General features: G+C 35.5%; 1 protein-coding gene and 1 long non-coding RNA gene across 3 annotated transcripts; one reads left to right on the forward strand and one right to left on the reverse strand.

The window, feature by feature from the left end:
- The first annotated feature begins 533 nt into the window (after positions 1-533).
- On the forward strand, positions 534-5,342 carry LOC108842268 (nonsense-mediated mRNA decay factor SMG7). Of its 2 annotated transcripts, XM_057002316.1 has the most exons (9): positions 534-667; positions 1,026-1,095; positions 1,263-1,868; positions 1,964-2,086; positions 2,195-2,415; positions 2,503-3,835; positions 3,866-4,691; positions 4,777-4,894; positions 5,018-5,342. In XM_057002316.1, the coding sequence occupies exons 2-7, from the start codon at positions 1,039-1,041 to the stop codon at positions 4,661-4,663; spliced, it is 3,138 nt and encodes a 1,045-aa protein (XP_056858296.1). In that variant the 5' UTR covers positions 534-667; positions 1,026-1,038; the 3' UTR covers positions 4,664-4,691; positions 4,777-4,894; positions 5,018-5,342. The 2 variants fall into 2 exon arrangements, with proteins under 2 accessions (XP_056858296.1, XP_018470635.2); XM_018615133.2 differs by having other exon boundaries at positions 535-667; positions 2,503-4,691.
- Positions 5,343-6,305: 963 nt separating this feature from the next.
- LOC108842269 (uncharacterized) lies at positions 6,306-9,615 on the reverse strand. The gene is made up of 3 exons (XR_001948240.2): positions 9,555-9,615; positions 9,053-9,390; positions 6,306-8,759 (listed from the first exon to the last, which is right to left on the reverse strand). It is a non-coding gene; the product is annotated as an uncharacterized LOC108842269 (long non-coding RNA).
- Between the last annotated feature and the right edge of the window lie 4,895 nt (positions 9,616-14,510).

Below are 14,510 nucleotides of genomic sequence, written 5' to 3' on the forward strand. Positions count from 1 at the left end.
ATTTTCTTAATTTCATCATTCTTTGAAAATAATCAACTAATTCACTCTTTAGCTTGTGTATTATTTAAAAAATATGTTATTAGAAAAATTTGAAATTTTAATAATTTTTTTAATAATCTATATATTAATCATGACTAATATGAAGCCAACACAATAGAATTATAGAATTATAAAATATATAATATTAAATATAAATCATATTATTTTAATGTTTAAGATGATATTAAAATTATATATTTATAAAGTGAAAAAATATCTGCACTTACGGGGTCCAAACTTTAGTTCATTGAATAACATTTCCTAGATATATATCTTGTTCAAGAAATTCATACCGAAGGAAGAAATAGTTGTTGTAGAAAGGAAAAAATAGGGAAAACTCCAAAATAAAAGAAAGAAAAAGTGAAAACTATAGAGAAAAGGAAAATACAAAGAAACGACGTCGTCAAAGCTTATTTTCCCTCGTTTCACTATTTTTCTCTCTCTCTCTCTCTCTCTCTCTCTCTCTCTCTCTCTCTCGTATATATTTAAAGGAAAAGTCCGACTTTGACAAATATACAACAACACCGTCTCCCTTCTTCTTCTTCTTATTTTTTTTTTCCTCGCCTGGAAAAAAAAAACCCTAAGTTTCTCAATCTCTCACCGATGGTCGCATAGCCATTCGGATCTGGTAATTGAGTTTAACTTCTTCTCTTTTCACGATTTCTCTCTTACTTTTAGGTTGTTTTCGTCGTATTGTTTTTTTTTTTCCCCTAAATTGATGCTGATTCTGATTGATTACGCTTCTAGTTCTCCGAATTTTTGGTAATGATTATGGGTAACATAGATTCACAGACGAAGGAAGACTTTAGGGTTGTTCATGATTTTTTTTTTCTGATTTTTTTTCGGTAGATTTAAATTCTGTTTTATTTGTCAATTATCTCTTGTTGATCACTTGTAAAATCGAATGTTTCTCTGTAAAACTCTTTGATTTCTCTATTCAAGGTTTTGACTTGAACTATATGCCTTTTATTTGTTAATTATTTCAGGTCGACTTTGCAGATGGATAAAAGTACTGCTTCCTCCCCATGGGAGAGAGCCCAATCCCTATTCGATAAGGTTCCTCCCTCTCTTACTTTAATACTAACTCTCTGAAATTTACCTTAGAGAAGTTGTAATTAGTTCGTCTTAGGGTTACAAAAAAGCTGTTTTGTGTCTGTACTTGAGCATATGGGGTTTGTATGTAGACCACGGTTACAGTGACAATAAATTGCATTCTTTTGCAGACTATTGAGTTAGAAGCCAAGCGTCACAAGGCTGCACAGTCTAGGACCCCGTCTGACCCCAATTTGTGGCACCAAATTCGCGAGAATTACGAATCCATCGTTCTCCAAGACCATGCTTTCTCTGAGCAGCACACCATTGAGTTTTCGCTTTGGCAGTTGCATTACAAACGGATCGAGGAGTATAGGTCGAACATCAACGCTGTCTTGGCTTCTGGAAGCTCCAGTGCGGCTCAGAATGCAAAGGGTCCTTCTGTGACCGACCGAGTTGCGAGACTCAAGCTCAAGTTCAGAACTTTCCTTTCGGAAGCAACTGGGTTTTACCATGAGATGATCTTGAAAATTAGAGCCAAGTATGGTCTCCCCTTGTGTTACTTTTCCGAGGATCAAGAGAGTCAGAATCTGGGTGATAAGGATGGGAAGAAGTTGGCCCAAGTTAAGAAAGGCTTGGTATCTTGTCACCGTTGTTTGATATACCTTGGTGATCTTGCTCGGTACAAAGGATTGTATGGGGAGGGAGATTCCAAGAACCGAGAGTATGCCGCTGCTTCTGGTTACTATTTGCAAGCAGCTTCTCTATTGCCAGCCAGTGGAAACCCACATCATCAGGTTACTCCCTCTTTTTCTTTTTCTTTTTTTTTCTCATGAGATTTTTGTAATTAGCTAGCGACAGTTTTTCTGATTAGATTAACTTAATGTCTCAGCTTGCTATAATTGCTTCTTATTCCGGGGATGAGTTCGCTGCAACATATCGTTATTTCCGGAGCTTGGCCGTGGAGAGTCCTTTCCCAACTGCCCGTGACAACTTGATTGTTGCTTTTGAAAAGGTTAACTGACAAATCTCTGTCTTTAATTATGTTTGTGGCTTAGGATAATAGCCATTGTCCTCCTACTCTATTACTCAATCTAATGTGCCTCTTCGTATGATTAAGCAGAATCGTCAGAGTTATGCCCAATTGCTTGCGGCTTCCAAAGACTCATCTACAAAGCCGAATGGTAAAGGAAGAGGCAAAGGCAAAGGCCAAGATAATCCATCGAAAGATGCGAACGTGGCTTCTGTTCCTGAGAAGGATAAAGTTACTAGTGCAAATGAGATGCTGAAAGCATTCTGCATCAGATTTGTTCGTCTCAACGGGATTCTTTTTACCCGAACAAGGTAATTTTTCTTTCTTTCTGAAATCAGTTGGTTCTCGATTCTGTTACTGGTTCTCTTGTATAAAATATTTTTCACTTGTTTTGTCAGCCTGGAGACATTCTTTGATGTTCTTGCTTCCACTAGCATGAGTCTACGAGAGCTGGTTACTTCAAGCTTAATGGAAGAGCTGGTTTTTGGCAAAGACACCAGTGACAGCGCACTCTTCATTGTTAGACTGGTGACGATTCTTATATTCAGTACTCATACCCCTAAGAAAGGGATAGACTCCAAGAAAGAGACAGATGGTCAGTCATATGCCGAGATTGTACAGCGTGTGGAGCCTGCTAGAAACTCCTTAACAGCAAGTTTTCAGTTACTTGGGCATGTGGTAGAGCAGTGTGCGCAACTGCTTGACCCTTCGTCAAGTTATTTCTTGCCTGGCGTCTTAGTTTTTATTGAATGGTTGGCATGTCGTCCTGATATTGCATCGAGCAGTGATCCGGATGAAAGACTGACTGCTGTGAGAAACAGCTTTTGGAACCGGTGTGTTGCCTTCTTCAATCAAATCTTGTCGCTTGGGTATATTGATGATGTCGAAGAGGAAACTTGCTTCTCAAACATGAGCATGTATGATGAACGAGAAACTGAAAACCGTCTCGCACTGTGGGAAGACTATGAATTAAGAGGATTCTTGCCATTGCTTCCAGCTCAGACTATTCTCGACTTCTCAAGAAAACATTCCTTTGGAACTGAAGGTCCCAAGGAAAAGAAAGCTCGTATTAAGAGGATCCTAGCAGCCGGGAAAGCATTGACCAGTGTGATCAAGGTTGATCAGAGTTGTGTGTATTTTGATTCAAAGAAGAAGAAGTTTCTTGTTGGTGTTAAACCGTTGGGTGACTTGCTGGATTCTCATTCAAGCCCACCTAAAGCTGATAATGCTTTACAAGATAACCAAGCAATGATGAATCATAAAACTCTAGTGCTGCAACGAGATCAGCAGATCTACTTGGGTGAGGAGGAGGATGATGAAGAAGAAGAAATTGTTTTCAAACCTCTAGTTACTGAGAAGAAGAATGGGGCTTGTCACCAAACCTATGTTCCTAATGGAGGCTCAAAGAATCCTGATCAAGTTCCTAACGGAGGCTTCAGGAACCCTGATCAAGTTGCAACTATGGGGGACTTAAAAGCTCTGACTATTTCAGATGAAGCTTTTCATGGAAATATGCTTCTGCAGCCAAGAGGCAACGCAGCTGTTCAAGTGCCTGCGTCTGTTGGTTCTAACCTTCTGGGACATCTTCTGCCGTCAATGCAGTCTCAGGGTGTGCAGTTGCAACAACCTCAGACACAGGCAGTGCATCCTCAGCAAGCTCAATCGCTGGCTTCTGCACGGGTACAACCACAGCAATCACAGGTTTCACAGCTTCAACCACATCAATCACAGGTCTCACAGCTTCAACCACATCAATCACAGGTCTCACAACTTCAGCCACTGCAATCACGAACTGTGCATTTTCAACAAACTCAGGGACAGATTTCACATGTTTCACGGGTACAGCCACATTCTACTTCCCTTAGTGGTAGCAACTGGTTACCAACAGAAGCTGCTAGGAGCCTATCTGGTTTTGCTCAGATGGGTAATGGTCCTGTGATGAGGAACGGGATGCAAGGAAATCCCGGATTTTCCTATTACCCTGCACACTCGTTACCGATCCACCAGTCTTTCAATGTCAATGGTATGGGTGGTATGCCATATTCTCAGACACGAACACCGGAAGCTGGGTTGCCATCCATGAGTAATACTGTTTCATCTTCTGGAGTTATTGCTGATGGCCTGGGTGTGCAGTCTTCAGTAGCAAGAAAAACTCCAATCGGTAGAGCCTCCAGGCATCTCGGGCCTCCACCTGGGTTTAACTCTGTCCCCTCTAAGCTGGTAAAGGAGCCAGCACCTGGTCCGGATATGTCTGGTAACAATCCGCAGGTTGATGATTACAGCTGGTTGGATGGATACCAAGGCCAATCTTCTCGAGGCACCGGTTTCAACAGTTCTTTGAATTACGCTTCTTCTGAAAAACCAGAGCACATGGGTACCGGTAATGGACTAAGCAGGCCTGCCAACTTTCCGTTCCCTGGAAAACAAGCTCCATCATCACAGATCCAAGAAGAATTTCCCTATGTTCAGCATCCTCAGAGAGACAACAACGATCAATCAGCTCAACTCCCAGATCAAAGTCAAGGACAGCCCAGTTGGCCGAGCCGTCGCTTTGTGTGAAATCACAATGGAAGAGGAGTAACACACGGTAAGAGCAGGCAATAAAGCTCATTTGCATTATTAAATGCTTTTGTTAGCTCTTAATCGTGTGGTGTTAATTGGAAATGATTCAGGTGAGTGTTACGCAATGTTTTCTGCTACCTAACTCCATCTAAGCCTCGTTCTGTTGAAGTCCCTCTAGTTGGAGTATTTGTAGCCTTGGCTTCTTGTGGGTCACTTCCTACGTGACAGGTTCGTCCTTGTTCACCCTTGTCTTGAAAGCTAATCTTGCAATTCCTTTGTGCAGACCTGTTTAGGCAATCATTGGTTTGTTTTGTGCTAACTATTAATGCTTATTATTGATGATGGATTCAGGAGACAGCTCATGTTGGTGAAAGAGATGTATGGTAAACAAGAATGAATGGTTTCTGGGGATTTGATAGGGAGTAAAGTGCATTTCTCTTGCTACTTGAAGTGGAGATGTTAAGACCATATGAATGAATAAGCTCGCTCTGGATGAAGCACACTTTGTCCTCTTTGCATCTTTATTTATTTTCTTGCGAATAATGTTTAGTTTTTCTCTCTTGGGTTGCTTTGCCTTGCTCTCATTTGTTGTGTTTTTTTTCGAATTCTTGAGTTGAGCATCATAAATTGTCAAAAACTCTGCAAGTGGGATTGAATAAAAGACTCATTTCTCTTATCCCATCTATGATTTCATTTACAACTTGTTTCAAACCATTAGTGCTGTTTGCAGTTCAAACATCAAATAATAGCATTTTTGAATAGAAACAGAGCAGCGTGTGCTTTATATTATTTAGAGAGAGAGAATTTACGAGAGAAGAACGCCCAAAGTATAATGAAATAAGGCGATGGAAACACTCCTAATCTCTCTATTTTTGTTTTGTTCCCCAGAAAACCTATGAAAACCCGTGTTAGCAGAAAATAAGAGAATTTTGATGAGCCAAGTCTTCACTTTCTATACAACCACACTTGATGTGCATTTTCATTTTTTTTTTCAAAATCATTATGATTGATTTTATTTTTATCATTAAAAGTTTACTGTCTTCAAAATGAAGCAATATTTACTCTGATGGGCTCAGTCTTCACTTTCTATACAACCACACTTGATGTGCATTTTCATTTTTTTTTTCAAAATCATTATGATTGATTTTATTTTTATCATTAAAAGTTTACTGTCTTCAAAATGAAGCAATATTTACTCTGATGGTTCACTTCATTTCTTTCTTGTAAAATGAACATTCCAAATATATCCAAATCCACTTTATAATTAATTACTAGTAAAATTTTATATTTTTCATATTTACTAATTTTACTTAAATATTTTGTTTTAACAATAATCCAACGCAACTATTTTCATATAAATTAAACATTATCATATAATAAATTTATAACAACCACAAAACATCTTACAAAAAGCACCATATATATATTTTTCTATAAGTTACTAACAACAGTGCTTAGAAGTAAGAAATGAACATATTTTTCTTTGATTCTTTTTAACCGAAGTTAAAAGTTTTTTAAAATGAATATTATATGTTTTTGCAAAAGGCAAGAATATGTAAGAGTTAAGGATCAATTTATAATTTCAAAAATTCATCTTAAAAAAAATAAAAATGTGCATTGTAGATTTTCAAATTTGAAGTAATACTATTCACTACTTCATTTTGAATCAAGAAGTAAAGTGGGATTAGAGTAAAAATTACTTTAAAATGAAGCAAAAAATGAAAAATAAAATAAGGTTGGAGATGGTCTAACTGAATCAATAAACAAGAGTTCTCGCGGGGGTGGAGTTGTTATCTCCTCAACGTGAGCTTCACCTCCAAGGTCATGGGCTCATGGTTATGCTCTTTTTGGATATGGTGAAGACTGAAGAACCCATTTTCCTATATCAGTTCTCTAAACGTGAAGGAAAGAAGTGCATCAGGTTCAGTAATTCAACTGAAAACCTTCCTTTGAGCTAGGCCTGAGCGTTCGGTTCACCGATCGGTTTCGGTTCGGTTGAATCGGGTGTTCATATTTTCGGGATGTCAGTGTACAAGTACCATTCATTTTTTTTTTTCAAAATTCCGGTATGGTATCAGTTCGGAATCAACCGGTTTCGGACCGGTTCGGGTGAGGCAAACAAAATCCGGCTAAATCTGAAAAGACTTTGGGACCGGTCCGGTTTTGGAATTTAACAACCAAATGTAATGATATATAACCAAAGAAACCGAAAACAACCAAACTAAACTGAAATTAAGCAAAAATCCGAAAATAACATTGAAACAAACATGAGTTTAAACACCACAAAACCAAAAGAAAACACAAATTTTAGATACAAAAAAACAAGATAACTTGTGTCTAAACTTAAAACCAACATTGGAGCCGAAACAAAGAAATAAAGTGTTCAAATTGGAAACAAAAAACATAAACTGCAACGGACTCCAAGCCATGATCTTCTTCTTAAGCAATAACAAACTGCTTAGTTTTCTTCTGAAACTACTGTGTCCCATACTCTGAAAAATAAATTTCAAACCTGACTACTAAAAACTTATCATTCATATTATAAGAAAAGAAGATTGAAATTATAGGATATTATCTCTTTCAAGCATGTCCACTTCTTCAAGATAAGTTAGAATTTGCTGATTTGAAAGCACTCTTGACTCCATCTTCAGGTCTTGCTTCATCCACTGCTATGTGCACATTAAAACCTCCACCATGTAATGGATTAGACAGCTCCTGCGTGGTTCTAGAAGCCGACCAGATGTACTAAAGGCACTCTCTGAAGAAACTGACGAGATTTGTAACATCCCGAGCAATCTCAGACAAGATAGGATACTTAGCTAAGTTCTTTCTCCACGATGAGAGTACATCATACTCCGTTCCAACCATTAGGTCAGGGTGTTCCACAAATTCTTTAAGATATGTTTCCAGCTCATCCTTCTTCTCTGTAACCCCTATTTTGTTTAGCTTCTGCTTGTACCTAACATCCATCATTTTGTAAACCACACAGTCGTCCACAAGCTCCATCCTTTCAATACATTGGTCTCTAAACTGACTTGAGTTGTTAGACTGAGATAATTGTTCACTTGGAGGAAACACGTCTCCATGTCTTGAACTGTACTCTCTGAACAAACTCCTCAATACACACACCAAATTTTACATCTCCTTATACTCAGTACTCTCTAGCCCATATAACTCTTCGAAACACATCTTTGCAATCTCTAACTTGTTGATGGGTTCGAAAACAGTGGCCACAATTAACATCATGTTAATATTCTTCACGCCATCCCAATACTTCTCAATCTTCTTGAGAATTTCTTTCGCCTTAGACCTCATATCAGAATCAGAGCTGCTGGAGAGTTCTACCAGATTAGTTGCAATGGTTATTATCTCACCATAGCACTTGTGTGAATTGAGTGAAGTTGAAGCCGAGACAACCAGTGTCGAGTTGTAAAATATGATAAGAAATTGGCATAACTTCTCAATAGCATTCCAGACCCTTAGCTGAGGAGTCCTACCCTTTTTCTCCATTGTCTTCTTCTTCCATCAACTTATCGAAAGCCACCTTGAACTTCTGAGCTGTTGTCAACATTAGATAGGTTGAATTGCACCTTGTCTTGACATCTAACGGCACACTTCCCCTTGTAACATTACCGGAGTGAACTTTTAGCTCAAAAGATCTCAACATGTTAGTATGTGATCTAACATAGGAGATAACATTGCGGACAGCAACCACATTTTGATCTATTTCAACCATTACATCCCTAACTATCAAGTTAATGATATGGGCACTACATCTCATGTGTGTAAAAACTCCCCATCTAACACAAAAGCCTGATCCGAACCTAAAATAAAATTATTTTGAAACTTCCTCAAAGCTGAAGTATTATTGGCAGTAGCATTATCAACGGTTATGCAAAAAACATTCACTATTCCCCAGTCAGACAAACACTCTAGTAGACCATTTGCTATAGTCTGACCTATTTGATCTGTGATGTGTTTGAACCCTATGATCAGCTTCTTCAACCGCCAAGAAGCATCATTAATATAGTGCACTGTGATGACCATGTAACTCACACTTGTATAAATTGAACAACAAGAACCCTATGATCAGCTTTTAAAAAAAAAAAAACCAGATCAGCTTTCTAATATGTATAAAAGAATCAAAAGATTATACTTTTTTAATATGTATAAAAGAATCAAAAGATGTCTACTGTCTAAAGGATTACCAGTACACAAAAACCATAAACAAGAGATCATTAAATCAATCGATTACAGAATCAAACAAACACATAAACATATGATTCATAACGATTAAGAACAAAATTAATAACCAATTTTTGCCTCTATTCGACTCGGAACTACTGAAGAAGAAGAACAATAATCAAAGAAAGAGAGAGACAATACCTCTTATTGGATTCTCGAATACTCTGCTGAAGAAAAAAATGATGATGATCTATATTCGAGAGAGCTTTTTTGGGAACTAGGGTTCAGGAACCGAAGATTTTCTGTGTATATGTGTACATGAATGTGTGCACATGAGACAAGAATATAAATTCTAGGTTTACTTGGTCGGACTTCGGTGTATAACCAGCCGGCCCATAGCCAAAATGTTTGGGTTACAATATCAATAGGTTTTTTCATGGATCCATTACCGATCCGCAACTGTTAGTTCGGTTCGGGTTCCACTATGGGCTTCGGGTCCAGTACAAAACGCCCAGGCCTACTTTGAGCAAACAAACCTCCTGAAAAAAAAACATTATCATTTGTAGATAATCCTCTAAAAAGCTAGAAACTTTAACCAACAAGAGAGGAGCTTTATCATACCAGGAGAATATTCAAAGCTAACTACACATCTAACAACTATATAGTGTAAAATGAAGGCTAAACCCATATCAACAATAGTTACCTCTCCATTTTCATCGAATCAGCCAGAGACTAAATAAATAGGCAGCAAAAACCCAAAAAAAAAAAAAATTTAAGCAAAAAAAAAAAAACCCCAAAAAAAGTTGGTGGTAAAGAACAGAGATTGCTACATGCTTGAATCTCTTAGATTAGCACCACTTGTAATTCACAAAGATGGTTCTTTGGGGAGAAGTAGATGGTGGTACGGTGGAAAAAAAAATATTAGGGATTTTCGTTAAGACGATGGATACAAAGAGAGAGAAGAAGAACCTACCAAAAATAATTATGTCACATAGTTATCAGTGAAAAAAATAGACAAATCAACTCTGAAAAGTATGTCTCCAATACAATGTGTCTCTAGATGTAATTGAAAAGTTAAAATGTGACTTCTAATGTAAACTTCTCCAAAATCATTCATCAACTCATGTAATCAATTCTTTCAATTGTAGATGTATCAACTGCTAACCTTTAATCTTTGGTGACACGTTAGACTACAAAGAGTTATTTATCAGTTTCAGTTTTGAAAAATTTCTTTTAGTTATAAGGATCGATATCAAAATAGTAAACAATATGTGATAAGTAATTGATGTATTTTGATAACATCTCCAATTTTCAAATAAATTAAAATTTTCTATATAGTTACTAACTTCCTCTTTTATTGATGATTTTCGTAAGATGTTTAGTTCATAAACTAACTATCACCAATCATATGATATAATGCATATCATTTTAAAAAAAAATCAGATTCAAACATAATTTTGTCAAAGTACCATAACAAAAAAAATTCAATAAAAATAATTTTAACCAAAAAATTATAAAATTTATTTCTCTATAATTATTAATGAAACAAAATTAAAATATGTTTTTATATCAGATATCATAATTGACTCCAGCAATGAATTTATAAGCAAGGTACAGTAGAAGGGTAACTGCAGTGACAATCACGTCTAACTACGCCATTTGGGGATTTAGCGTCCTGACATTTACTACACTGATCAATAATGTGGCTTTTCTTGGTTTTTTTCTTGAAATCCCTTAGACAACTTTGTATTCCATCATTTCCGCATTTTCCAGGAAAATAGCTTTTAGCCGGGCACCTGTTGGGAGCAGCTTCTGCTTCTAATGTTTTATATCAACAAAGAAAAAATTAATATAATAAATAACAAAATTTAGTTTTTCTGTTGATAATGTAACAAATTGAAAATTAGGTTGATATATCCATTTTCCACAAATTATTAGTCATAAAATATTAATATATACCTTTAGGATAACTCAAAATGAGCAATAAAACAACACAAAAGACAATAAATAAAGCATGAGACTTCATGGTTCAATATCTGATAAGAGAGAGCATAAACAATGTTTGTGTTTCTTGTTAAAAAACATTCCTAACACTCATAATATATATACACACAATAGTAAGCTAAAAATAGTTTGATTATTTAAATTTGTGAAAAGTAGAACGAAGTCAACGAAATTAACGTGATCAGCTATTTTCATATTTATTTTACTAATTTTAGAAACTAAAAAAATCATAGTTGACTATATCAAAATGAAAATGAAAGAAATTTAATATATCAAACAAATATTTTGGTGAAGATAGTTTATTATGTTATCACATATATTAAAATATTATTATTATAATAACTGTTATCTAAATTAGAATTAATAGTAATTCCATAAGCCCAACTGATTTTTTAAAATAATAAAAATGAAATATCTTTTTTTTCTAAAACCTACATCTAACCAAAATGAAATAAAAAAACATGTGGTTGGAAAGAAAAAAGAGAAATATCATAGGATAACACTAAAAAAGTTTGTTATCACAAATATAGACTCTATGGATTAAAATGACCAAAATATTTTATTAAAGAGGGAAATATATATTTATACCTATTGGGTTAACAAATTTAGACCTTATGGCTTAGAGGTAAGGGGTAAACATTTATGATTGAGGCTTAAAAATATATAAAATAAAAAATAAATATTAAGAATTTGAAAATGAAAAATTTTTAAAATGGTTTCAAAAAAATGAAAAAAATTCAAAAAATTCAAAAAGAAAATGAGAAAAATGAGAAAAATCGAATTTGAAACAGATAATCTGAAATTTTATTTTCTATTTTTATTTATTTATTTATATTTATATATTTAGGGTATAAAAGTCTTTTTTCCTATTACATATTTTAGTCATTTTCCTCTCTATGATTTCTTATGAGAAAAACTTGAAAAAGTTTATTTTAGAGAATTGTCTAAAAAGATATTATTTTACTCAAAATAATTGTATAAGTAATTAAAAACCATTTATTTGTGCTTTTTTCTAGAATGATGATCATTGTTACTACTCTTTGGAGTAATTATCAAATGTGGTCACAACTTCGACAATTAAACTGAAGCCTATAAATATTGATATTAAACACTAAAATACATGCTAGTTACTAAAAAATGAGAAATTAGTTACACTTACACCCTATCAATCCAAATATTCATATTGATTACAAAAACACCTCAAACCCCTCTCCAAACAATAAATCAATCCAATCAAAAGTGGAATGTCTACAAAACTAGAACCATATAATAAAAAGATTTTTATGACTAAATAATGCATGTGTGAGTATCCATTACTACTACTTTGTCAAAATAAAGTCTGTTAATTATTTGCTAACAAAATAATTAACAGATTTGCGCGAATGCGCGCTAATATAAATCATTTGCTAAAAATTTAAAATGTTTTATAATATTTATAGAATGTACAGTGCCGTGCCTAGCTATTTGGGGGCGTGAGGCCAAATATATAAAATTAAGGTTAGTTTAAAATGTCTAACAGGTTTTTTTTTACTCATTTTAGTGATTTTTTATATTTAAAATTCTATTTACTAAATAGTAAAAATTAGTTAGGAAATAATTAATTTGTTACACTGTTAAATATTTTATAAAAGAAATACAAAAATCGTAAGTTAAGTTCTTATTATTTTTGAAACTGCTTTTAAAATTTTTTATTTGCTCAAATGTTGAAGTATGTTTTTATTAATGAGAGTCGCTATCAGAACCCAGGAAGATATTATAGAGGTGTCAAGGAAATTGCAGGAGGCTTACAAGGATGAAGAGGAATATTAGCACCAAAAAAACCGAAATATGTGGAATATAGCAGGAGATAGAAGTACAGCTTTCTACCATGCCCTTACGAAACAGCGTCGAACTCGTAATCGGATTATGGGACTCTATGATAATAATGGAAATTGGATAATTGAGGAACAAAGGGTGGAGAAGGTAGCTGTGGAGTATTTTGCGGAATTGTTTGAAACAAGTTCCCCTATGGAGTTCGATGGTTTCTTGGAAGAGATCACGCCTAAGATCACGCCACAGATGAACGAACGCTTAATTCGGTTGGCTACTAAAGAGGAAATCAGGCAAGCGTTATTTATGATGCACCCAGAGAAAGCTTCGGGACCAGACGGAATCACAGCTCTGTTCTTCCAACACTCTTGGCACATAATAAAAAAGGATTTATTGGATATGGTCAATGGTTTCTTGACCACTGGGGAACTGGATTCACGGCTAAATGTTACAAATATATGCTTGATTCCTTAAAAAGAGAGGCCGAGTAGGATGACTGAACTCAGACCTATAAGTCTTTGTAATATTGGATATAAGATTATTTCAAAGGTCTTATGCCAAAGATTAAAGGCGTGCCTCCCAGTATTGATTTCAGAAAACAATCGGCATTTGTACCTGGATGTTTAATTTCGGATAATATTCTAATTGCTCAGGAGATGTTCCATGGTCTCAGGACAAATAAATCATGTCAGGGTAAATTTATGGCTATCAAACGGATATAAGTAAAGCACATGATAGAGTTGAATGGAGTTTTATTCAAGCACTTCTCACTAAGATGGGTTTTGCCAGTTATTGGATTCAACTAATGATGGGTTGTATTTCTTCTGTGCAGTATAGAGTTCTTTTGAACGGTCAACCAAAAGGGAATATATTCCCACAGAGGGGGCTTAGGCAAGAATATCCCTTATCCCCTTATTTGTTTATCATGTGCACAGAGGCTCTCGTAGCAAATATTATCAAAGCGGAAAGGGAGAAGTTATTGAAAGGAATAAAGGTTGCACAGGCATGCCCACCAATTTCTCATTTGCTCTTTGTAGACGATAGTCTTTTTTTTTGCAGAGCACAAAAGGAGGAATGTCAGACAATTCTAAGAATTCTAAAGGAATATGAAGTGGTGTCAGGTCAGCAGATTAATTTTGAAAAATCGTCATTTCAGTTCGGGCATAAGATTGAGGAGACTATTCGTCAGGAACTTCGGGATTTTTTGGGAATACAAAATCTGGGAGGAATGGGATCATATTTGGGAATTCCGGAGAATTTGGGAGGTCCCAAAACACAGGTCTTTGGTTTTGTCCAAGAGCGTATCAACAGCAGAATAAATGGGTGGACTTTTAAATTCTTTAGTAAGGGAGGAAAAGAGGTGATCATAAAAATCAGTGGTAACGGTCTTACCGAATCACGTAATGTCCTGCTTTCGTATTCCGAAAACGATTATCAAGAAGCTAACAAGTGCAGTTGCTCAATTTTGGTGGAGTCCATCGGGCAATACGAGGGGAATGCACTGGCAATCATAGGACAAAGTGTGTAAACCCAAAGAGGATGGAGGATTGGATTTCAAGGAATTATCGGATTTTAATACGGCCATGTTGGGGAAACAACTATGGCGTTTAATCGAGAAACCAACTTCTTTGTTTTCTCGAGTTTTCAAGGGGAGGTATTTTATGAATGCTTCGCCTTTGGAACCAATTAGATCATACTCGGCGTCTTATGGATGGCGTAGTATTATCTCTGATAGATCTCTGGTTAGCAAAGGACTAATCAAAAGGATGGGAACATGATCATCTATCTTCGTATGGAATGATCATTGGCTCCCATCCACTCGCCCGAGACCAGCAAATAAAAACAA

This window comes from Raphanus sativus, chromosome 2 (assembly GCF_000801105.2).
Source record: "Raphanus sativus cultivar WK10039 chromosome 2, ASM80110v3, whole genome shotgun sequence".
Taxonomy (NCBI): Eukaryota; Viridiplantae; Streptophyta; class Magnoliopsida; order Brassicales; family Brassicaceae; genus Raphanus; species Raphanus sativus.

Excerpts from the sequence above, each read along its gene's own strand:
- LOC108842268 (XM_018615133.2), top strand. The coding sequence starts at position 1,039 with ATGGATAAAAGTACTGCTTCCTCCCCATGGGAGAGAGCCCAATCCCTA. Across the intron at positions 1,096-1,262 it reads CCCAATCCCTATTCGATAAG|ACTATTGAGTTAGAAGCCAA; the intron begins GTTCCTCCCTCT and ends ATTCTTTTGCAG. Across the intron at positions 1,869-1,963 it reads GTGGAAACCCACATCATCAG|CTTGCTATAATTGCTTCTTA; the intron begins GTTACTCCCTCT and ends TTAATGTCTCAG.